We start from the raw sequence: 26,564 nt of genomic DNA on the forward strand, positions 1-26,564 counted from the left end.
TTCTCAACAGACTTCTCATGGTTATGCTAAGGTAAAGTGATATGAATACTGTAATGAGGCAAAATCCAATGTATGCATAATGTGCTAGAATCTAAATCTCATTGACTTTGGCTTCTAAGTCCCTTAGGTGTATTTTGTAAACCTTCCCACATGGCACTTCCTAAAGGGCTTATTATTTTACTTAAATATAACACTGTTCTGCTGGAGGATTCTGAGGCACTTTATAAATGATGTATATACAATACCACTGACCTGCAGCCACCTCTGCAGCAGAGGGTAGCAACCACCTGGCAGACAGAGTGTTGCACAGCTTTGGAGGTGAGGAGGAGGAGGAGAGGAAACTTAGGCCAAAGACATGAGGGCAACCTTCTGTGAAATGTCAGAGAGTTTTTAATGTCAACACAGAGCAGACAAAACCTTGATTTTTAAGTTCTTGCATTATGTGACTTTTGCCTCAGTGCTACAATAGAATAATATTATTGCTAAATGTGCATTGCCAGTAGAGATAGTGGCAGAGTACTATTCCCAAACCATTACATTTACAAAGATGGAAATTAAGTCTAAGAATATATTTCTCTGTAAACAGAGTGTTACTGCTAAGAGTGTGATCTCTTTTAAAAAAAAAAAAAAAACCATATTAAACAAAATTCTAGAAACTCAGGAGGTTTACAGCTCAGATCCTAACATTTGTACACCAACATAGAAATATGTGCATGTGTGAAAGAGATACAAGTGCACGTCTTCATCTGACATTTTTATGGCATGAGGGTTCTTTCCTATGTATTGGGAAGTGTCACGGCAGATTTTTTTATCCATGGGAGATAGGCTCCACATTAGATTTCATGAGAACAAGTACAGCACAGCTCATTGATGACTGTAACTTACAGGAACAGACTAAGTGGGCAGAGGAAAAAGATTATATTAATATTTGATGCACCTTCATCTCTTCTAATTATGTCATGCAACTTGATGATTGACCTCAGGGAAGGGGGTGGAGCAGGGATTTGCAGTTGGTTATTGCTTGAGAGCCAAGGATATGGGGGAGGAGAGAGAGAGAGAGAGAAAGAAAGAAAGGGAAACGCATGCATAAAACAGACACAGGTATATTTCACTGGTGTCCGCTTTTAAACAGTGGTGCTGAACAAGATGGAGTTAATTTTATATATATAAAATCTTTTTCAGTTTCCTGTGGTAAATGATAAGGTAAGTGGGCTGTAATCATTTTAAACAGAACTCTGTAGTCCTTGGGTATTTTAACAATGTTTTAATTAGGAGCTGCAGTCTTTAGCTCCTCCTGCTGAACTCCACTCATTGGATAAAGTAGCTGTTGCAGTTACATGTGTGAAATGATGTGCTGTTAAGAGTTCAGTTGTGCCATCTGCTTATCTAATAAGTTCTAAATTTAGCTCTGAAATTCAGGTCCATGAAGACAGCTATCCCTTTATCTTAAACAGCCTTTTAACTATAAAAGCAACATGGCTTCATTGTTTAGTATGGCTAATGTGGTTATGCCTATTTGAGCTCTTATCTCTTGTTAACAGATTCATACTATATTTTTGTGTCAGTGCAGACTGATTTCTTTCTTAAGATGAAACAGAGACAGTATTAATCTTTAATCAGGTCCTTTAGCCAGGGTTTAAGCAATAATGTATCTGTGCATGGTCCATATGATTTTTAATCTTTCTTTTTATTGTAGCCCAAGTTGAGTACAGAGATCTGGGTGCTGTTCATAAACATTAAAAATAATTACATGGAAACAACCCCTTCATATGGCTTTCTACTTTTTAAATATATGTTGAACACTATAATAATACTGGGCAAGATTGTCATTTTATAGTACCTCATTAATGGGCCAGCATGTAATTGCCTCAGGAGCTGATCCAAATCGTAATCTACCTCCTGGTTCCCCCTCTCCCTCAGAGAGAAGTGTATCCTGTGCCACCTCTATATCTATATCTGTGGCAGCGTACATATGCTGGTGCACTAGCACAGCTGCACTGGCTTGCATCTTGGATGGATGTTCAAATGCACCTAAGGTTTTTAAGAGCACAAGTTCCACTGACTTTCCCTGCATGCACGAGTGAGAGGATAGAGCAATGCTGCAGTGGCTATATTCATGGGATAGGTAGTTCATGTAGAGCAGGGGTGGACCAACTTTTTGGCCCAAGGGACACATCTGGGTGGGGAAATTGCATGCAGGGCCATGAATGTAGGGCTGGGGCAGGAGGTTGGGGTGCAGGAGGGAGTGTGGGGTGGGGGAGGGGGTGCAGTGTGCAGGAAGGGGCTCAGGGCAAGGTGTTGGGCAGAGGAGGGGTTCTGGGGTGTATGAAGGGGCTCAGGGAAGGGGGTTGGGGTGCAGGAGGGGTGTGGCAGGAGACTCAGGGCAGGGAGTTGGGGTGTGGGGTGCAGGTGGGGTGTAGGCTCCGGCCCGGTGCCGCTTACCTGGAGTGGCTCTGGGATGGCAGGGCAGGATCCCTGCCTGTCAGCCCCACACCACTCCAGGAAGCGGCTGGGACCACGTCCCTGCAATCCCTGTGCGAGGGCAGGCAGAGGGCTCTGCGTGCTGCACTTGCCTGTGGTTCCACACCTGAAGTTCCCATTGGCTGCAGCTCCCCGTTCCCGGCCAATGGGAGCTTCAGGGGAGGTACCCACAGGCAAGGGCAGTGCGCGGAGCTCTCTGCCTCGCTTCCCCTCCCCCAGTGGCTGCAGGAACATGGTGTCGGACGCTTCCGGGAGCGGTGCAGGGCCCGCAGGGCCACAGTGGTGGAAATCCCATGGGCCGGATCCAAAGCCCTGAGGGGCCAGATCCGGCCCATGGGCCATAGTTTGCCCACTCCGATGTAGAGGATTAAAAGGTCACTTACACCTCCATACTCTTGTTCAAGAGTGAGCAGAATAGGCCATGATCTGCCCTATATTGATAGGTTTGCAATCCAAGCTTCTAAGTTGACTATGCATGCTTTTGTACTATGAGTATTTTGATTGTGAGTGAAACCTTGCAACATTTCATTGTGGCACTCCACCGTGGTGGGTTTTTTGTTTGTTTTTTGAGGCAAACAAAAGCAGAGAAGGCCCATTTGCCATTTCCTAATTCAAATTAAAAGGACACACAGTCCTTCTCTGTTTATTTGGGTTGTATGGGAAAAGATATAAGCAGTACAGAGTTCAACTTCTTTTAGTGATGTTCACTCTCTGTAACTATTCTAATTCATTGCATTGTTCATGCTTCTCCCATAGTGGCAAACATGTGAAAATTCACCTCGTGGACCAGGAGAAGTTGTAATTTGATTTTCACTTTATCATTTTAGGGAGTAGCATAAATCTGACTTGTTTTTTATCGTCTGAGAACAAAATAAAATTAAACTTGCAAAGAAAATGTTACAGGGTAATTCATGTGTTTGGATTTGGCGATATCCGTTCAGACTAGTTAGTTTAGTGATAAACCCATTAATCAGGCAGAGCTGCTTGGGAATTATGGTGGAAACTTATGCTTCTTCCTTTCTAAGACATCCCAGACATTTTTTTTCCTCCACAGTTTGGTGCTTCCTTAGCTTATCCAGGGATAAAGAACTCAAGGAAATAACATTGTAGCATAACAGTGCAACAACCACCAAAAATAAAGGTTGAAATTTGAGAGCACTTATAATTTTATTGCATGATAGAGGAAAGAAACGTGCCTTCCTGCAGAGGTTCTAGACTGATGGCTCTGAATCCCAGAAGCTGAAATTTCCCTTACCACCAGTATGGAGTAATGAGTTCTTGAGAGCAGAATAATGTTAAGGTAAGAAATAAACAGTAGGACTGACCGCAAAATCTGCGGGAGTTCAAATATCATTATGATAGTGACTCGTAAATACAAATGTAAACACTCTCTGTGCACCAGTCTGAGTGCCAACATTTCTCTTTCCCTGACTTAGGAACCAGGCAAAGGCTAGGAAGGGAAATTTCCTTTTCCAGGTAACAGCAGGCACAAAACTTGGAACCACATAAATAACAGCCTTTTCCTTATGAGATATCAAGAAGAGAAATTGAAGCTCTGCATTTAAAAGGAGGCTAGAAAAGCCTCCTTAAAATCAGAGTTAGACCCTGCGGTGATATAAAACAAGTCTAATTATGAGTCCCGGATTAGAAGCTGTTTGTTGGTTTGACCTCTTCCATAATTTTGGAAATTTTAGAGACCCAGGCACTTGTGGGCACAAGCCAGATACGAAGATTACGTTTGGTCCCTGCAACTCTTCAGGATCAAAGGAAGGGGTTGGGGGAGAAGGCACAGAACAGTAGAAATTATGGCCATTGGACTGAAAAAGCATCAGCTGCCTTTGCTTTGGGATCCAGGTAGGTTTACTACTGTATATATGGGTTTTATGTTGTGGTTGTCCTTGAAAGCAAACAAACAGTAGACTCCATTTGTGCTAGTACATTGAATACCTGAAAATATAGGGGCTACTTGCTAGATCAGTTTTCTGATCTTTGGAAGTGATTCACTGAAAGGCTTTTGCTGAATTTCATACACATTTTCTATATCGTATGCTGGGTGCTATCAGAATAGTGGGTGTTAGCAGATTTATTTTTCTTTGATTTTGCTTCTCTCTTGGATTGTACAGCTGCTTTCCACACAGTAGAGGTCTTCACTGAGGTTCTGGATGTACAGGAAGAATTTAGTTCCACAACTGGTTCTTTAGACTCATACCTTTGCTCTCTGGTAAAGGACTCAAGCAATGTGAATGGTCCTGCCTTTTGATGCAACCTCAGAGGGAAGTTCTAAGTAATTGTTTTTCTGCCCAGTGGGCATTCACATTACTCCTCCTGCTCAATGTGTAAATGGAGGGTTAGTGAAGGGGCACATGTTGAAGTGTTTCCAATATGCTGATGACACACAGCTTTATCCTTTTGTCCAAGCCATAGAATGCAATTGAGCATCTGCCACAGTGCCTAGTAGCAACTGGGGCATAGATAGCTTTGACCTCTAAAACCCTGTATGATGTGGAACGTGTCTCCCTGAAAGACACTTTCCTTCACCATGTGATATGGTCAAAGCTGAACTCATTGGAGGCACTAGAATTTGGAAGTCCCTTGGTATATAAGAGAAGGAGCAGCCAGTAGGACATTCTCCTGGAGGACCTCTGAACACCGAACACAACGGGACCTTGATCTTTAACAGGGGTTCCTTGGTGCCACTGTCATAGGAAAAAAGTGATGATAGTCTATCTATTTGGGCAGGTGTTGAGGGAAGGTTTAGATTTTGGAGGCTCAGGCTGAAGTGTGGATTTTTCTGAGGGAGGATGAAGGTTTTGTGCAGAGATGCCTCTGATTTGTTACTGCAGTTTTTGTCTTGCACTGTACTTTTAATGATTTGTCTGGGCTATGTGGCCATTTTTATATTTACATGTTGAAAATGAAATAAATAAAAATGAATTTTGTTTCAAATATAAAGGGACCTAATCACACTTCTCTCTGAAAACTTGTTGCCTACTGTAGTTGTTAAAACCTGAGATTACAGAAACTGATAATATTTTATACTCATTCGCTCTGTTTCCCTTGGATAGTCAGTGAGTACCTCAGTTTTCCCTGTTTGTGGTGGGTTCTTTCACAACAGGCGAGGAAAATATTACTACTCTTTTTGATGCAAGCAGTTAGCAAATATTCGGGATCTTGTAGGTTGCTTCTGTTAGGAGGAGAAATTGGTGATGGAGTCAGGTATATCTTTAATACAGTCTTATTTATTTACAGCAAATGTATATAAATCTTGTTTCCCAAAACACAGCAAGACTCAAACAGCAGAAGAAAGTGTCTTAGCTCACAATTCCAAGCCTCCTTTCAGCCAGGACTCTACCCAAAAGCGTGTGTGTGTCAGCATTTTTTTCCAGACCATGCTACAAAGGCTTCACTGGCTGTGTCTGAGGTTTCCTTGATGTTTTTTCTGTGGTGTGTCTCCTACTTCTCTCTCACACACAGCTGCAATCAAATAATTCCCCCACTTCTGCATTTGTTATCAGACCCCCAGGAACCCCTTCAACTGCATGGCCCAGCCACTGTCCAGGTTTGAATGTGATCTAGTCCTCGAGTGCTGGTTTTTCATTGTTTTAGTTATCACGAAACAAAGGGACATTTAATTGGTCCCTTGCTTAGCCTAAATGGAAAGTTTCTGTCACATGCAACAGCTTCAACTAATTAGTGTGATTGTCCAGCCCCAGCATAACCATATTTTTAGAAAATAGAAAAATGTGATGGTGAAACACTTAATATTGGCAAGGAGACAGAGTAGGCAGCGTAGCTGAAACTACTTGAAACTCCATTTGAGGAAACTGACTAGAAGTCAAGTTGATCATGCCCCTTTCAGTAATTCAGAAATCACATTTTCTAAAAGACAGAGAGTCCCATTCAAGCTGTACCCTGCACTTGGACCTGCCCAGGTCCAGGATGCTGCACTAAGTCCCTATCTTCTGGGATATTGTAGAAAGCAAACATACTAATTCTGACAGATAGACAATATTTCAATTCTCTAGTTGATCCAACTTTGTTTATGAGTAAAGTTTTATTTGTACAGTTCATTGTTCCATTTTAGTCTCTCAATTCCAGACATTTTACTTGGCCACACCTGTTACACAAGTACCCATTTAATCTAAAGCATTGTAGACTTTTTCTCTTCTATGAGCCTCATGAGGTTCTATATAAAGTGTTTGTTTTACTGAGGAGAGTCGCTGCAAAGTATGTCAAGGGGTGTTGGGAATGAGTGAAAAGATGTGATATGTGCTCTTTTTGGCTCTCTGCATCACATAGCTGAAGAGTTACTGCTTCGTGATTTGTTTTTGGCTTTGGGCCTGGGTATTCTTTTAAAAGAATTGTCATTGATGCCCTCCTCAGACCAGTTAGCTCAAGACTGCTTGCTATCCATAGTTACAAGTGGGCACATGTTTCAAGTGCTTTAGCACAGAGGGCCAGGGGTCACCACATCAGCTCTTTCACTGTAACTCTGCCCTCCTCTTCCTTCAATACAAAATATTTTATCACTTTCTTTCAGATTTTAGCTTCACTGCTGTCTGAATTGTTTGTTATAATAATTAATAATCTCATAAATAAAATTCAGCCAGTCTATAGTGGAGCCAGCATTGCACTCTGCTCCTATCTGTCTGTACTGATGGAACTTCTGAGACATGTTTCATGATGTCCATTGGCATCAGTTCACACAGCAACAGGAAGCTTCCATGTGAGGAGAAACTGAGAGAGACACTTCCTGGTCAGAGAATTGCAGAGTTTTTTTTGCGGAGTGCTTGAGTAGCCAGAATTTTTGCTGAATACAAAAGTAATTTTTTTCTTTTGATTTTTATCTTTGAATACTTGACTACATGGATAACTTAATACTCATAGTTCTCTAATGCTATCAGGTTTTGAGCCTGGATTATCTTCTAAATTGATCTAAACTGTTACACAGTTTTAAAGAAATAAAGCAAGCAGATGCTTATAAGCCTATTAAGTCTGAGGTTTCTCCAATGTGCTTGTGGCATCTGTGCAACCTGTGTACACTCCAGTGTCACTTTCTCAGCTGTTCTGTCACAGGGAATCAAATAGCAGCTGTCTAATACCACAGTCTCCCTGTGCTTGCTCTGCGTTTCTAGCAGTAGAATTAATGTACTGACCTGTGCCACAATTTAAAACTGTCTGTGATTTCCTTGCATTGAATAAAAGCTGATGTGCAGTGCAGCATTTTAATGAGTTGGGAAGTGTGCCTTTACAAGCATATTACTAAAGAGGGATTACTTAAGATTAAACAGAATATAGGAACAATTTGCTATGAAGTGAAGTACTGAATAAAAAATCCCAACAATACTAAGTGATAAAATGCCTTTCAAAAGCCTACACAGGATATTTGGATTCCTTTCTTAGTTAATAGGGTCGCTATACATGTTAATGTTTTTGGTGAGAAATCCATTGTCTGGTTCCATTCACAGGGTTTTGTTATATATGTCATACTGTTTATTTTTATATATATATATATAGTGCTTTATGATGTGCACTGACTCAGAGAAAAAATTATATTACATTTATGCAGATCATTAATAACTAATAAATGGGGAGAATAACAAGAAGTTGTACAAGTTGAATATTTAGATCAGCTATTTGCCTGTTTGAAAGCCTTATAATATTTGGATCTATCTGTACAGCATTAGTTTTTAAACTGATTCCAGCTATTTTGATTTGTCTTTTTTCCATTTGCTTATCCAGAGTCAGATGATGTTCACAGAGGCAGCCCTTTACACTTCAGATAATGACAAAAAAGAACAGGCAGCTTAATGCTACCAAACTAGGGGTGTGTCAAATCTCTCTCTCTCTCTCGCTCTCTCAAGAATGATAAACTCAATGGGGTTGTCTATTTTTAACTCCTGTTCTTTCCTTTTGGCAGAGTAATCAGTGTTAGCTGAGCTCTTTGGCTGAATGAATCCAAGTAACCCTGTTTGTTGCCTTCTGAAATGACCAGCGCACATAAGTGTATTGAGGCTGTGGTAATGTATGAAGTCCAATTCTGAAACACCATGTCAAATGAAGGCAGCTCTGGTGAGCACCTTTCTACAACAACAGTCAGTTCAGTTGCTGTTCAGGCTGGAGATTCCAGGATTGTTATCGCTATACTTAAGGTAAGACAACATTTGCTAACAGTTATGCTCTTAGCTCTGTGGCTTGGTCTGCATAGTATTTAGTAACAGTCTGTTCCAAATTCTACTCATATTAGCATCTATTCAGCATAAAATGTCGACCAGGCAATTACATTCATTTTATTGCTTAAGTTAGTATGTAGAAAACCTTCTAAGAAGTTCATGCTACTTATAGCATATCACTTTTTTCTTTTTTTACGTGAACCAAAACTATTCAGCTAAACTATGTAAGTTCTTAGGGGTCAAGAATATGTCTGAGTCTAAAACGTGGCAGTGTAAATTTAGGGCACTGTAAAAATGTTAATCATAATATATGTGAACATCTCTTTAGGGAGTTTAGTCTTTTTTTTTTTTTAAATAAATGTATTTATCCACTCTGTTGACTGTACCATTTTCATTCGTGACAAATGCACAAAGAACCATTTCAGTTAGCCACGTCTTGTTCAGAGTGTTAGCTGAAAAAAATACCAATTAAAATTGTAGTCATACTTTAAAAACCAAAAGTTAGTTGCCTTTGTCATATATTTTTAGTAGTAGCTCTTGTGTATGTCCTGGTGCTTATAAAGACCCGAAGGACCATTTCAGCAACTAGTCCAGCTCACGCAACCTGCATGCAGTTTGGGATGCTAAATTAAGCTGGGGTTTTCAAAGCTGCCTAAGGGAGTTAGACACCAGCCACCAATTGGTATCAGGGCTGGCTCCGGGGTTTTGGCCGCCCCAAGCAGCCAAAACGAACAAAAAAAAGCCGCGATCGCGATCTGCAGCGGCGGGAGGTCCTTCACTCCCAGGCAAATTGCCGCTGAATACCTGGATGTGCTGTCCCTCTCCGGAGTGGCCGCCCCAAGCACCTGCTTGAGAAGCTGGTGCCTGGAGCTGGCCCTGATTGGAATGCAATGGAAGTTGGGCACCTCACTCCCTTAGATACCTCTAATCTGTCAGGCTGGGATTAGATTAAAGCAGATTAAAGATAGTGACTGTATGTGTACTGACATCAGTGGGGGTCAGATTTTGCATTTAGAACAGCAGAGGGCTTTTTCCTCCCAGGATAAAATTTTCCCTCCTCCTTAGCAGATGTAGAAAGACCCATCTGCAGCAGAAGTGTTGCAAGGAAGGGCAGGACTTTGTAGAGGCCACATACTGCCCCCTGTGCACCATGGAACATCTAGTCATGAGTGGCTCTGCAGTTTAGTGGGGATTTGGAAGTGCTGGTGGGCAGGGCCGGCTCCAGGCACCAGCTTCTCAAGCAGGTGCTTGGGGCAGCACGTCCAGGTATTCGGTGGCAATTTGGCGGACGGTCCCTCACTCCACCTGGGAGTGAAGGACCTCCCGCCGAATTGCCGCCGCAGATCACGATCGCGGCTTTTTTTTGTTTTGTTTTGGCTGCTTGGGGCGGCCAAAACCCTGGATCCGGCCCTGATGGTGGGAACAAGCTAGTGGGTTTGCTACTATGCTAATCCACATGGCATTTCTCCCAGCATAGAGATGAAGGCACAGGTGCATTGGAGTCTACTCCAACCCTGAGGCTGAAGTAGCTGTTATACAATGGCAGCCCAGCCTGTTGTTCGAGATTCCTGGCTCCTCGTTGTGGAGGCTCACTCCAATGCATAGCCTGGCTCATGAGCTATCTGCTGCAGACATGATTGTGGGTTAAGTGCTTAGTAACATTATATATTTATATCAGATGCGTTAAACAAATGAATGTTGCTAGTATCTTCATATGGGGTTGGAAATCTCTCAATTCAGTAAAAACAAAAGGAGCGATACTTGCAGGATTGGGTCCATCACTTTCTAATGTTTATGTTCCTTTCCTCATTTTCTCCCCCAGCTGTGTAAAGGCCTTTTGGTTGTTCCTTTATAAAAAAAAAAAAATCAACCACTTGTTAGAGAAAATGCTGTGATGGATTACTTGGCACTAGCAGAACTCTGGGTGCTGAGGACAGCTGGGTTATGTAAAAATGACAGCCCTCATGTCTGCTTTAATTTGTTTCTGCTGTGAGAGGAATAGGAAATCAGTTCACCATGCCCCTTAGCCGAGAGAGATCTATGCAAACTGCAGCTAAAAATATGTTCTCAATTCCCAGGACAGAGAAGGGAAAATATTATTTTTAGTCCCTGGTATGATTTTCTTTCCTTTTTAAATACCATCTCGACAACTGTATGGGTAGAGATTGGATGAAGCAAGAATTTGGGGCCTGGGTATGTTGCCTCAAATGACACTTGATTTACTATTTTTTATGGCATCCCATTATTGAAGTTTGTATTCACTGGATTTTGTATACTTTGGGGCCTGATTGTGCAATTGGATACATGTAAGTGGATCCCTGTGCCCATTGGATACAGGGGTCTGCCTGCAAAGATCCATTTGGGCCTTAACTGGTATGTTTTGGGGTAGGGGATTTAAAGAGCCCTTGTGTTTTCTGGATGACACACACTGGGTGTTTGCCTGTGTTTGCATTTTAGTGCGGGAAATGGGTGCAGCTTCAGCTGACTGAGTCAATTCCAAATGTATTAGAAATTGGCAGCAATCAAGATGAGACCAAAAAACTACTACAAGATCATGAACTCCTCCTGGCTAAACTTAAGGTAAGGTGTGTGATATGGACTCATGCAGAGTTTTCTGGTCTCCTTACAGCTCTGATATAGACAATGAGCTTCTAGGTTCACAGGCCTTTTGTTGTGATCTGTTTGTCAGCAAAAGGCCAGAGCGAAAAAACATGTCCAACCTTTGTTATTGTAATGAATGAAAATAAGACACACATACACACACCCCTCCAATAGTTCTGCAATGGAAAACTAAGTTCACTAGTAATTGTTTTTCTGGCAGAACCAGTAAAAATATCATATTTTCCAACTTTATGCATTATTGTCAAATAAAATAAAAACTAGCAGTACCTGCTAGAGACAGAGGAATTTCAAGGTTTTCATTTGTTTTGCTGGGCTGTGAGACATTAGAATGGTTCATAACTATGGTAACAACTACAAAAACAATCAAGTGTTTTGTAAATGTGAAATTAACATTTCAGTCACTTTTTTACTGTTATGATTGATATATGTTAAGGTGGGAATAAGGTGATAACATTCAGCAAGTGATTGGCTTGAGTTGGGAAGATAATAGTTAAATCATAGAGCTATAACCAGTGTTAGGAAATAAAGGGCATTCTTAGGAACAGAATATTATTCAGGGACATTTCAGAGACAAGAAGGTAGTACAGTAACATACTGTCACATTAAATTATTCCTATTTTGCTGACATGTGACAGCCTAAAATAAACTGAGATGAGCATTCACTTTCCTGATCTGAAGGGATCGATGCATCTTGCATATAGGCTTAAGTAAATGAATTTCTCTAGATTCTTGAGGGTGCCCAAGACCACTGTACTTTGTCAGGTTCCATTCAAGTTTCTTAATGTTATGTATTTTATTAAATTCAGATTTCGTTCATATTTTAAGACAGTGCAAATATGAACTGGAAAAGATGTTTTCTCCTTTTAATATTAGTTTTCAGGTGCTGCACCGCTCATATTAAGGTATGTCTCAACCATTTGTGAAGTAATAAAATAAGGTATATGCAGAGTGTAATCTAATATGGTGTATGCAGTGGAATTTGGATATCACGAATGGTAACATTTACAGAAAAACACATCAAGGGATTAATCCTGCTTTTCTTGACCATCCAAATGTCATATCACCATTGACTTCAATGGGAGTTTTGGGTATTCAGGAAAATGTAGTTTAGTTCAGTCATCCAACCCAAATATTTAGAATTAATTAGGAGCTAATATACTGGCATGATAAACTGAATTTCACCCTCCAATAATAAGAAATAATATTAAATCCGAGAAGCAGAAAACATCATAATCCAAAATTCTAGCAAGTGAAAATAAAGTTGAAGATTTTAAACCCCATCTGCCAACGCAAACCGACCCGATATTACATATATCATATATTAAATATTTTCATTGCTTGGAATGTCCATCCATAAGAGATCTTATGGATTTCACCTGATATTTACAGTGATAAATGTAAAGAATAAAAATGGTCTCTTTGCAGGCAGCAGCATGCCAGCTCTGTACTAAACAAAATCAAGTGCAGCAGTCTCTCTCTCTCTCTCTCTCTCTCTCTCTCTCTCATATATATCCTGGAGCATCTTTGCAGACAAGGTCAGCAGCACAATGTCACGATACATTGCTCTCCATGGCTTGCTCCTCCATTAATCCCAGCATGGTCAGTCCCTGTGTACAACAACAATAACTTAAAAAAAAATTTCCCTTGGTGCAGTCTCATTGGATTTTCCAACCCAAAATAGATTTTTTTTTAATTTTATGGGCTTTTGACTATAAAATCTCCACAGATACCTCCATTTTTATTGGGCATGGTAAGCAAAATCGAATAATTATCCAAGAGCATCAGCTATTCTGTGATGTTATCCAAGGTATTTGGCTAGTATTAACTAATATTTCATCCCTCCTACTCTGGGTATATTTGTGTTCCTGGACCCTTTGACTTGTTTTTCACCTGGCTTCGCTCAGCTTGCTTAATGCTCATAATAAATAGTCAAATAATAGAAAAGTGATTCAGTACTATTTTCACATTGTAAACACAGTGAGATTACTCATCTCCTATTTGTGGGGAAAATGTTTGCGGATCCCAAAAGTTCACAAATGCTTATACACCTGAAAATTCATATTGTAAGTGAGCAATTTCTTGTTTGCCATTCAATATGCATTATAGTCTCCTATTTAAAAAGTCTGTCATTCAGTCAGGAAGCAGAAACAGTATCATATGACTTAAGCGACCAATCATATACCACTAATAATGAATAGTGAACAGTCAATTGATCCACACATAGTGACTCTTTTTGTGTAAACTCTTGATGAATATTTTGAGTAACAAATATTGTTGCAGAAATCAACATTGAACAGTGAACCATCCACAGGAAAAGGGTAAACTCAAAATAGATATTATTCCCCAGGAATAATTTTGCCAGCTCTAATACATGACCACAAGTCTCATAATTCTGAATGACCCTTCATTCCTTAACAGATGTGAAACTTTCTGCCTGTAGTGAGCTGGTAACACTTATCATGGGTAGATATTTATTTATAAATTACCAGACCATGTCAGCAAAGGTTTGTATAAGACAATGATTCTCAACCTTTGAAGTACTGATTACAATAATTTTTGGCACTTGTTATTCATGAATTATACCTTTACTCTGTGAAGATAGATAAAGTCAAAGAGCCAGTAATGTTCCACAGACTTTAACATTTAATTCCAAAAATATAACTTATTTACATGAAGATAAAAAAAGGAAAATTAGAAAGGTGGAACTGTAAGGACAGAAATCCAATTTTTAGATTGTACTTGTCTTTGTAAAATCATGTATGCACAGTTCTTAGTTAGTTCCTTGTTCTTTTTCCTCTCAATGATCACAGTTAACACCATCTGTTTTGGTAATGGAGGGTTATGCAAGCGCATTAACACAATAATATACCCCTGCTCATTTTTTTTCTTCTTCCAATATAGTGTTTTAGCTGTTCTCTCATGAACTATAAAACTGACAAACCCATTGGTTGCGTACTTCCTACTGACTCCAATTTGTTGATATAAAGAAAGTTCACTATAGCCCATACTCACATATATTTTTGAAGTTTGATAGATCTCGTAGTCTGGAATGTACTATAAATACACTGAACAAGATAATGGCAAAGCTATGGCCTGATGTGCCCTACAGTTCAAACCATTTGAGCCCGAATCTTGTTTAAATCGTGGCAGCATTCTGCCATTGTATCTCAGATTTTTATTGTTTTAACTTAATTTTATTTTGTACATAACAGTAGAAATAACATAGAAAATAATCTAATAAAAGTACATTAATAGTAAATCAATAATATCCCTAAAATCCATGAAAACACAGGCACTTGAAGGATACATAGCTAAAGTTCTCATAATTCAAAACACTCTGCATTTTATCATATATTATGTTGAGGTTATGTGAGGTTATATCAGGTTCTACAGATGAACTGTTGTTCCAACTGTCAACTTGTAGACGTTTTTGAAAGTTACAGAGTAGCAAAAGGAAAAATTAGGAAAACAAACCAAAAAATATTTTACTGCATACCGTAAACAAGAAAAAAGATAAAAAGGGAAAAATGAAGAGTTAAAATTTTGACTTTGACTTTTTTAAAAACACGTTATGAAAAAAAAATCCTTTCATACTCCATGAAATGAAAATAACTTTGAATTTTTTGTGAAGTTTTTTCCCGTTTTTGACCAAATCTACTTACATTTTTATGTAACACTGTGAGATTGTTTTGAATGGTCTTTGCATTACATTCTTAAAGAATTTGTTTCACTAGATTTAATAGGTCTTTGTTCATGTTAATTATAAATGTGGTTTAATTTGCTATTTTCTCTGTTGTTACTGCTGTTCTATTAAATTGGATATTTTAAAACTTTACAATAAAAATCGCACTTCCACATACTAAGCTAAAGGACCTGATCCTACAAACACTTAAACGGGTGCTTCATGAGTAGCAGGGCCGGCTCCAGGGTTTTGGCCGCCCCAAGCAGCCAAAAAAAAAAAAAAAAAAAAAAAAAAAAAAAAAGCCGCGATCGCGATCTGCAGCAGCAATTCTGCGGAAGGTCCTTCGCTCCGAGCGGGAGTGAGGGACCGTCTGCCGAATTGCCGCCGAATAGCTGGACCTGCCGCCCCTCTCCTGAGTGGCCGCCCCAAGCACCTGCTTGCCAAGCTGGTGCCTGGAGCCGGCCCTGATGAGTAGTCCCATTGAAATGAAAGTTAAGCGCATGTGTAAATGAGTGCAGGATGGGACCCAACGCCCCAATCTGGCAAAGATTTAAGCACCTGCTTAATGTTAAGCACCTGAGTCATCCCACCTGTTTAAGTCTTTGCAGGATTGGGATCTAACGATCTCTGCAGTATTTGCAGATAGATTTTTGAATATGGATGTGACCACGCTGGCAAATAAATAGCTGGTGTGTTTTTATTTCTAACTGTGCTGAAATCTCAGCCTGAGATTTGAACATCATGCTGTTTGATTTTAGTCTCTTTTTCCTCCCATTATTTGTGCATTGTTAGTCTTAACAAAGATACTGCAAGCCGTATTCTTCCCTCAGTTACATGTGTGGTGGGGTTTCATAGGTGTAACTATGAACAGAATTTGGCATTGCCACTGAAACTCAGTTTACAATACTTTTGATGATGCATGAACAGTTATACAATCCAGTTTGCTGTTCCAGAGACATACTGGCTCTACAATGCTAACAGGAGTTAAAAAAATAACACCAACCTATTTGTCACTAATGTAAACAGATAAGACTCAAGGCACTGAGGAAGCTTGAAAGTTTGGATTTTTTTTATATACATATATATAGCAACTTTTCTAACTATAACCAGCAGAATCATTTTTCTAACTATAAATCATACAGTAAAAATAATCATTTGTATATTTTAAAACGTCTTAGACAAAAATTATCCAAATATGTTTCCTTTGATGGACCATATTGGGCCATATTCACTGCTGGTGTAAATTGGCACAGCTCCACTGAAGCTAAGAATGTGGCCCAATAGTATGTTACACTGAAAAACTGGAGTACAGTCATTTTTAAAAGACCCCCATTTTAAACATTAATGGACTATGGAGAGGAACATTTTGTTAACCAGGCTGAAAGACTAAATGGGAAATGATAAACATTAGACTAAACAAAAAATATGAAGATGCGTATGATATTAAATCATCTAGTTAAACTTCCTTTTAATATTACTGTACTGTAACATAGTTGTTGCTTATAGATGAACTATTTACTTTCTGGATTTTGTATTTCTAGCATGGTCATAGAATCTAATAATATGAAAAGATTAATGTGATTTGTGGGGAAACAATGATTTAAGAGATTAGGATATAGTGTGGTTACTTAATTTTGTTTAATGATAGCTAATTGATCATTAAAGCTTGTATATATTTGTCACTTGTGTTATGTGTGTGTATATATATATATATATACCAGGGCCTGGATCTGTTTTGCATTCAGTATGACATATATTCAGTGTCTGGAAATGCAAAGCCATTGCACATTTTTTATTGGTAAATTCATTTTTAAAGCATTTGGCCCTGATCCTGCAACACTCATGCAAATATTTGACCCCAAGCACATGAATAATCCCATTAACTTTGACCGAACTTCTCTTCTGAGCAGAGTTAAGCACATGCATAAGTGTTTTCCAGATCGGGGCCTTAACTCTCTTTTTCTGGGATATGTCTCGTCAATAGTCAAGAATTACAGGCCGGCTGCTGATTCATTAAACTAGCCAGAACCAGCAATGGCCAGAAAGACTTGCTGAAAACTCCACCCCTCCTTCTGTGATGTCATAGACCTCTCCTCCTCATGGTCTCCTACACCTCAGCTTTGGGCCAACCTGCTTCGGCAAAGGGTTTTTTTTTGTTTTTGGTTATTTTTCCCTGGGATGAAAATTTTTTCAAGCTTTACTCTCACTTTAGTTTCTAAAATGGGGGGGGAAATTCAGCGAAGGCTTCCAAGGGACAAAATTGCACTTATTGCAATGCAGCTCTGCCATCCTCCCTCCACCACAGGTTCCTAATTCAATCACTATCTGGAGAAAATACTGCCTTTGATCTTATATTTCACAACACTAGTGCTTTGGTTTAGAGCGTGTTGTCAATCTTTGGATTATGACAGTGTTACAGCCCCCAGTAAGACAAACACTGGCATTCTTGATTTGTCTCCAAAGCTCTGTTATTTGTCATGCTAAAGGCCACAGTGAGCTAGAGCAGAGACTGAAAAATATAAATAAATCCATTCTGCAAATTTAACTTTCGTTAAAACAAAAGCACCATTAATAATTTGGCCCACGTACCTGTACATTGCTCCTAATTACTGTATTTACTCCAATTCACAGAGCATAAAGTGCAAAGTAGTCATTTATATGCAAATATCCAAGAGGAGCAAATTAGAAAAATATATTTCTCAAAAAGTAATAATATGTTCATCTTTTGCATTTGAAATTTTTTAAAATGAGCCTTTTATTTGTTTCATACAAAAATAAATATTTTCATATAATGCTTATTTTTCAGTAAATTAGATATGGGACAAATTATCTGTTAATCTCTGTTTTCTGAGTTATTTACATTTAATTACAGAGATGCTCAGCAATGCCATTAAAAGAATAATGAAAAAGATCAGTTGTGTTTTCCATTATAAAATTTTCTCAGGGGTTTGAAAGTGCAGTTGTAGTCAGAAAAGCGAATGTAAAAGTGACATTGTGAGGTTCTATATTCTCTTTCAGTGGTTTCCTCAGACAACATTAGCTCAGCTCACCAAGCCCTCACACTTGCATACCCTAAATTCCTACTGAAAATTTGGGGGCTCAAATTTTAATGGAGGTATTACTATATTTTGGGCTTCAAGATAAAAGCTTTATTAGTACTTAACAGTTTCAAAACCGATGTGTAAACATTGATTAATCTTAAAAGTACCCCAGTGAAGAGTGTAGATAACCACTCTAAAATGTTGGTCCACAAGTCTCCACTGTAGGTTTCTAAGACACAGCATCTAAACCTGGTGAAATCTGAGACTGTTGAGGTATTATGTGAAATATGAGACTGTTGAATTATTTGGAACTCATCTTTGAAGAAGGCAATATACTATGTATTCAGGTTCATTTGCCTGTGAAGAATCTGGGGGAACTGAGAAATGAGAACCATAATGCTTCTGTAATGATTCAGTTGCATTTGAAGAATCTAAGGACTCGATACAATTGTCCAGTACATTGCTGAGGACACGGGTGGCGGGAGGGGGGGGCGGAAGGGAAGGGGAGGAAACAAGGTGCAAGGGATGTGGTTTAATTAGGCCTCAGCTTTATTATTTAACTCATCTTTCAGCTGTCTGGTAATAATTCATACAGTGCAGGTCAAGATTCCTTCCTTAATTCTTTCTACCTGGTGAAGGGCTGCCAGCAGCCCGTCCCCCAGCTCTACACAATTGGTGCTAGCTTGTTGGTGGGACCCCTCTACCCTCATATGATGGTTAAGGGGCTGGATAAAGGGGCCGATATCCCCATTTTACCAGACATTCGCATGCCCAAGTCCATTCTCCAGCTTCTTCAGGGGATGCCTTTCCCTAAGTCTACTTCCAATTCTGGTTTATCACAGAATCAGACTCCCCTACGGACCAAGCACTTGCTCTGAATACTTGCCACAAGGCAGTACCACCAATAAGCTTGACTGCCTCCTACCGGGGGAAAACACCTACACTCACAGTTTGCTCTGGGCCTTGCTGCTTCTCTGGCTGCCTCTGTTGTGATCCTGGGGTGATTCCAGTCTGTCCTCACTGGGACCTTGCTGGTCACCCTGAGGCTCCTAGAGATCCCTAACCCCACATGGTGGTGTGGGGGGGTTGTCCCTGGCCATGTGTACTGCCTCCTTACAGCTGCTCATCAGGCAAGAGCGGTTACTCAGGCCAGAGTGACAGGGTTTATATGCCCTGCCCCAGGTGTGCAGGGGCCAAAGGCTCACTTGAGCCCCACTGGGCTGCCACAGCTCAGGTGATGCCTTCTCCCCCCCACAAATCCCAAGGGGGGGACCCTTAAAGGAGCCACTATCTTTTTTTCCTGCCAGTCCAGACAAAGCCCACCTGCCTTGACGAAATCATTTTGCTAATCTCCTGATCTGTTGACCTAAAGGGTTGACTACAGTTTTTTCCAGTGGAAGGAATTTTGGACTATACTTTCAACTACATCAGGGATCGGCAACCTTTGACACGTGGCTCTCCAGGAAAGCCCCTGGCAAGCCAGGCCGGTTTGTTTACCTGCCACATCCGCAGGTTCGGCCGATCACAGCTCCCACTGGCCGCAGTTTGCCGCTCCAGGTCAATGGGGGCTGCTGGAAGCGGCGCGGGCCCAGGGACATGCTGGCCGCCCTTCCCGCTGCCCCCATTGGCCTGGAGCGGCGAACCGCAGCCAGTGGAAGCCGCGATCGGCTGAACCTGCGGACGCGGCAGGTAAACAAACCGGCCCGGCCCTCCAGGGTGCTTACCCTGGTGGGCTGCGTGCCCAAGGTTGCCGATCCCTGAACTACATATTAGATTGTAGGCACACTTTTGGTGCATATATGCCACATGCAAACTCTGATGGGCATATATGGGTTTCCATGTATTGGAGTTTGAGTGTAACAAAAGAGTTTGCATATGTCCAATCTGGGTAAGTGCCCTTTGGCACAAATACTTCAGAACATTTAGGTTTGTAAGCGTGTTGTGGTGTGTGTGTGTGTGTGTATATATATATATATACACACACTTATTTTTTATTAATAATAAAATTGAGGAAATTAAATACAAAAATGTGCTGAAATAACATTAAAGAAATTCAGAGTTTTCATTCTTACCTTAACTGAGAATAAAAATTAAAGGATATATATTCTATACAAGGTCACCCACTGTTCTGAGGGCTCAACAATAATGTTCAATAATTTAATTCTGTATCTTTTGCTTCTGACAGGCTTAAATTAGACTTGAATTGTTTCATTTATTTTTCTGTGTAGTATATTATATAGAATTAAGAGTCAGGAGTGGGGTCAGAGGAGTGAAGGTTGTTTATGATCTCCCTGTTGCATCATTTAGTAATTCAACAAGCAGAATAGGGGAAGCTAGTGAAAAGGACATCAATAGTAACGTTCTCTAGTTTTTTAGATATATGATATTACAGACTTAGAGAGGCAAATCTGTGAGGAAGCACAGGGAATGTTGGCTGTGGGGGCTGCAAAATACTTACGGGACCCTAGAGCAAACAATCTAATTAACTCATGTCCGCTATTCAGTGCCTGAACTCAGAATACATGTTCTGCACACTACAAGAGCAGAGGCTCAAACTTGGTACCTTTGGTGTCAACACCAGTATCCCCAGGGTAGCTGAAAGGAGGCTGCCTTTTGGCCAGGATATGAGGAGCTGTGCTAAGCCCATTTCTGCTAGAGCTTTCTCATTATTATTTTATAATTTGTAGTAGTGCCTAGAGAGCCCCAGTCAGATCAGGACCCCATTGTGCTAGGTGCTGTGGAAGCACATAGTAAGTGGTGGTCCCTAACCCGAATAGCTCTTACACTGATAAATGCAACAAAAGCTCCTTTGGACTATTCTGGGTTTCAGGGAACTACATTTGCATCCTTCCTCTGTGGTGCACTTCTGGAGAGCCCCGTCAGGTCTCAGGATTCCAGTTGTCACCTGTCTGTGGGCAGGGCCCTTGTCCCACTCCCTTCTGATTGGGGGTTTTAAGGCTTCACAGCCCTTCTGCCATACATTGTGATGTCCCAGCAAGCCAGTCTACCTAAAGGCCAGCCTCTGTGTGTTGCATTCCCTCTGAGGGCTAAGAACAGCAGTTAGAAGTTATCACACAGCTCTTTCTCAGCAGAATACATTTATCCTTAGGGTAAAACATCACGGAAAAAACATATATAAACCAATAATAGTTCCTACATGCTTACTAATAAACATACCAGGAATTGCCCACCTTCCTTATGGGGCCCTAATAGGCCACCTCTTCCTCAAGGATTGTGGAAACGTGTCACCCATATTGATCATCAGCAGGGTTGGGAACTTCAGATCTGCAGCTCCATCATTAGCCACATGAGCTAATGGAGTAACTGGTAGCAGAAGGTGCTTATCTTTTATGTGGACAATGACACTCAAGAGGGATGGAGCCATAGACTTTGCCCATGAGTTTTGTAGCTATTTGCTAGATGGCAAAGGAATAAAACAAGATGTCATAAAATATTTTTCTTTTTTCCCTCAAAATAGAATTTCACACTTTGCCCCACTTCCTCCCCCAAATTACACTGGCCTGGGGCCCAAGATTGGTAGTATCTGGTCTTGGATTAATGACAAATTGAAAATCTGGTATCTCATGAATTGTCAGGATTAGAAATGGCTGCTTTATACAGTATCTCCTTTCCAAAGGTATTTGTTTCTAGCCCGGGTGAATCACAAGGTTTCAGACCTTAAATCAGATGATATGATTTATATAAAGTGATTTTAGAAGTTTCCAAAATTTGTTATAATTTTTCTCCTCCTATGAGGCCTGAACAGTTGGACTCATGGCACAAAGGGAGCCTGGATTCACAGTTGGAAAGGTATGAAAAATAGAATCAGATATAAACAATAGCAGCCCGCCAGTGAAACTATTCCTAAAATATTTTTACTGTTGAATAATTTTGGCATATACAGAGTACAGTGATGTGATATGATATGGGATGACTAATTTATATCTTTGCCAATAATGAGTAATTGCGTCATCTCAAACTCATGTCAATAAAACCATAACACAAGACTATCATGTATTCCCACTCTTCCTCTCTAGGTAAAATCTCCTGCAAATGGTTCCTTTAAGTACTATATCTAGTTTAGCTTGTGAAAATAGTACTGTACTCTGTTCCAAGGGAAATGAACAATATCAAACATATTTTGGAGATATATTAGGTGTCTGTAATTGTACAGAAGACAGTTCCAAAAAATTAAAATAGAAATGAACTAATCTATAGCTTCTTCCTAGAAGTAGTACATATTTAAAGGAGAAAGTTGAAAAAGAAACTGTCAAGATAAATTCTGTAATGTTTAGTACATATAGCACCTTGACCAGTATAAGTTGTTGTCTAGTATGTTGTTAGATTGTTGATCTGACTTGGAGGGCTAGCAGGAAGTTCAGTCCTGCCTGTGTGTACTGGAGTTGGTACTTGTAGTGTTCCAGTAAATTTCTGTGATTCTATAAGTTTGTATTACAACTGGTGGCAGCAGCTTCAAGATGACAAAAACATTTCGCCTGAGAAGAAATTTGCTGGTCAAGCAGATGAGATTGAAATCTGAGAGTACTTGACAGACTTTGAGCTGTTGCTCTCTGTGAACGAGTGGACTGATGAATAAGCAGCACAGTACTGAGCAGTGGTTTTGGATGGTAATGCCAAAGCGTGTTACCAGCAGCTTCCCTGTGCAGATCATGCGTCATCTAGACAGTTGTGCTAATAGTTACATGACCATTAGGAAGGGGGATTGACCTTTTTGAAATACTAGAAGGAATGTTAATCCAGGACTGAATTATTTGTGTACCCTAAGAAGACTGTTCAGTAGGTCTTTCCCTGAGCCACCATGTCAGGGGGTGGCTCAAGTGAAACAGAATTTGTGGTGCCAAATCTAGAACTAGCAGTACAGGGAGGGGGCCTATGGCCAATGACAAGTTATGAGAGAATCCTATGTGCAAAGTCAGTTTACAAATGATTTAGCAAGGGAACATCATAACTTTCTGGTGAAAGAAGATACCATACTGGACAAACCTATGGACCACATTATACACAGAATTCAAAATGTGGAAGCAGAAATTGGGGTTTCCTTAAAGGTGTCAGCTGTTAATTCTCAGCCTCAGGGTGATTCCTTTATACCAGATGCAGCACTTCAAGCAATTATTGTTAGGGAAGTAGCTAAAAAATTTCAAGGCACGGGTCTAAGCTATTCACAGATGTCTTCTGGGTCATATGAGGGAGACTGTTTCTCGAGTGGGTCCCAGGCAATATGGAGGAAAAGGCCATTGGAAATGGAATTGCACAAGCAGAAGCCACACCAAGCCAAACTAGAAGCTGTTAATGAAATAAGGCCACCATCTGCAGTTATTAAAATGGCCCCTGTGAAGAGCTGCTCAGTTGCCTGTGGTCATTTGTCTGGAGACATTGACAGCTGAAAAACCACAATGCTGTTGGACCCAGGATCTGAAATAAGTCTGATCCATGGAGAATAATCCAGTGCTGAAAAAGAAAGAAAAATTGTACTGCAGAGATCAATAGTTGTAAAGGAGCCCAATGAGTAAAAGAGTTAGGGGTTGACTTGACAGAAGCAGCCATAGAAGGCAACGAAAAGAAGCTATTAGAATACCTGGCAGTGTATTCTCCTGTTATAATGAAGAATTTGGGAAATATGATCAGGTGCATGGTGCTGGATTCCAGGTGCCAGCTCTTTCCAAGGCTGTAGGCATCAGCTGAGGACTGACAAATTCATAGCTGGAAACCAGACCAGCTCACCTCTATATTAGTATTGTTCAAGATAAGTGTTAAACTTGTAAGGATGTGTTTAGGTTCTATAAAATGATTGTAAATTGTTGCATGTATTAATCCTACTTGTAATGTCTATACCCCCACAAAGGTAATACGCAAAATAACATGATATAAAAAGCAAAAAGTCCCCCCTTTGTAGTGCATTGAGAACTGAGGCACAGATTCATTGAAAGAAAGGGGAGGTAAACACTGAGGAAGCTCAATAAGTATCCCAGAGGGATGCAGAAGAGGATTTGGAAGTACCACAACAGGTTTCTGTGGATTGTAAAGGGAGATTGCCTGTGAAGGAGGAATTGCCATGGTATTTTCAGGACCTCAACACACTTCCATCTTCAACAGACTGACTGTCCACAACAGATAGGCTGACATAGAGGACATGAATGATGCATTCACTGATAATCTATATCCAACTACAAGTGAAGTGTCCATGACTGAATATAGGACTCAACAGAGGAGATCAATATGGAAACCTGTGTGGATGGCAGACTACTTGGCTTCCTAGGAGTTATTGTTTAGATTCTTATATAACTGGGGGAGGCTATAATGTTTAATATAGACAGCACCTCCACCAGCTGATATGCTATATCTTAGTGTTAAGTTGTTGTCTTGTATGCTGCTGTTCTGACCTGGGAGCAGGGAAGAGGGAGTTAGCAGAAAGTTCAGTCCTGCCTGTATGTGCTGGAGTTGGTACTTGCAGTGTCCCAATAAATCTGATTCTATAAGTAAGTATTACAATACCATATATTTCAAAACTTTTTTTCTCTGTTACTACCACCACCTTGGGTTATTTAAACATCAGAGAGGGTTTTTTTGTTTGTTTTTAATTTTTTCATTTACTTTTAACCATTTATACTCTCCCTTTCAAACATTTTCATATTTTACTCGGACAATGAAACAAATTTGGCATGCAGTCACCTCTTGCTTATTAATTACATATTTTAAACTACTGAGCTAATTAGATTTGTGAAAAGCCTTTTTAGAAAAAAGGGGCCTACACTAAATATTCACCTTGTCTGTCTAAAGTCATCAGAAAAGTTGTTAATATTTGGAGCTTCCCTTTAACATGCTGAGGCTGACCTAAAATCAAGTTGACTATACATAGAATCACAGAAATGTAGGGCTGGAAGAGACCTCAAGAGATCATCTAGTTCAACCCCCTGAATGGAGGCAGGACAAAGTATATTTAGACCATCCCTGACAGGTGTTTGTCTAACCTGTTCTTAAAAACCTCTGCTGATGGGGATTCCACCTACTTGGAAGCCTATTCTGATGCTTAATTATTCTCATAGATAGAAAGTGTTTCCTAATTTCTAACCTAAATCTCCCTTGCTGCTGATTAAGCCAATTATTTGTAGTCCTACCTATTGATTCGAATCCCACCGGGTGACACGATTTATGTGACTGGAAGGGAGAAAACCATAAAAGAAACTTCTGAAAGAGAGGCCTCCTCTTGCCCTACTACCCTTATTTCAGGTTTTCTTGTTTTAGTCCAAAACATAAAATGCATCAGTCATCACTTTTAAAACATCAGTTTCCACAGTATGTATCTCAACTGCCACAGGTTTTTTTCCAATGAAGTATTTAGACTGAGATATAACTATGGCAATTGTGTAGGGTTTGTTGCAAATTCTGACTTTTAATGTCAAAGCAATGTATGTGCATGGGTTTACCGCATAGATAGATGTTTTGAAAATAATATTTTACTTGTAGTTTTAAATCATGCCTGCTCTTTCAACTAGTACTTTAATATCGCAAGATGTTAAATTAGTACAGAAACCACGAATACCCAATGTTCATTTAATTCTTATTACACTACATTAGTTAGAGAGCTGATCCAGAATGTTAGCAAAACTTCATGCTGGGTAATAAATGCTATCATTCTTAGAAAATGGCTGTGCAGGAGAGCATTTTATGTTGGATAAAAAGGAAATATATAATATTCCCTTCTGTTACTACTTATCTTCCCATAAACTTTTTAAACTAGTAATATTGAAACAGCTATTATGAAATCAGAATGTATTTGTTATATATACTAGTATTTAATAACAGCTCTCCTCACCTTCTCTTCCTCCAGCCCTTCCAAAACACACAATATTGCTAATGCTACTCATAGTGGAAACAAAATGCTCATTACTGCACTACAGCTTGTTTAAAAAAAAAAAAAAAAACTAGGAACTATCTAAATCACTGATGCATGATATTGCCTCAAGCTACACTGTTTCTTCACATACCCAACTAGTTGCTTTGTTCTAATATATTAAAAGATGTAATACAGAGGCTGGCGAGTAAATATTAGTATACCTGATTGGCTTTGGAATCAGCAGGTAAACCTGGTAACTGAGAACGGGGTACTCCGGTGGCATATGCAGGGATACACGCTAGGCAAAGATATTTTAATGTCATCCATTCCCCACCTCAGGTGCTGGATCCCTCCCCCCAGGTGTCTACTTGAGGTTGTACCTAGGATTTTGATTAATCACTATTCATAGCTACTCCACTAACATGAAGGTGGAAAAGCACCAGGACCAGGTTCAGCCTAGGGTTTTTTCTGGTTTCTTCCAGTGTAAGCTCAGACACAGGTCCCCAGGAGCAGGACGCCTGACAGTGGCAGGCTGTAGTTGTACAAAGTTGCAACTACTTTCTCTCTTTACCCAGGGCAGATGGGGCTGTGCTGACTCATCATATTCCCTGTCAGCAGGCTCCGCCAATTGGGATTTTTTGAAGTTAGCCGTAATTTTAAACTGCTCCTCATCCCTGTGGAAGAAGCTTCTATTTGGTGGGCAGCCAGCA

General features: G+C 40.0%; 1 protein-coding gene across 5 annotated transcripts in view; it reads left to right on the plus strand.

Moving 5' to 3' along the window:
• The first annotated feature begins 1,188 nt into the window (after positions 1–1,188).
• The window catches only part of CCDC141 (coiled-coil domain containing 141), a 154,291-nt gene continuing 128,915 nt past the window's right edge, over positions 1,189–26,564 (plus strand). For 4 of the 5 annotated variants that reach the window (XM_054044489.1, XM_054044490.1, XM_054044491.1 and 1 more), the window contains exons 1-2: positions 8,402–8,633; positions 11,112–11,234. In XM_054044489.1, coding sequence (XP_053900464.1) covers positions 8,532–8,633; positions 11,112–11,234 — 225 coding nt within the window. In that variant the 5' untranslated portion in view covers positions 8,402–8,531. Of the gene's footprint in view, positions 1,204–8,401; positions 8,634–11,111; positions 11,235–26,564 lie in introns of those variants that run through there. The other variant, XM_054044492.1, reaches the window with a different exon arrangement.

The sequence above is a fragment of the Malaclemys terrapin genome, chromosome 11 (genome assembly GCF_027887155.1).
Source record: "Malaclemys terrapin pileata isolate rMalTer1 chromosome 11, rMalTer1.hap1, whole genome shotgun sequence".
In the NCBI taxonomy this organism is placed as follows: domain Eukaryota; kingdom Metazoa; phylum Chordata; order Testudines; family Emydidae; genus Malaclemys; species Malaclemys terrapin.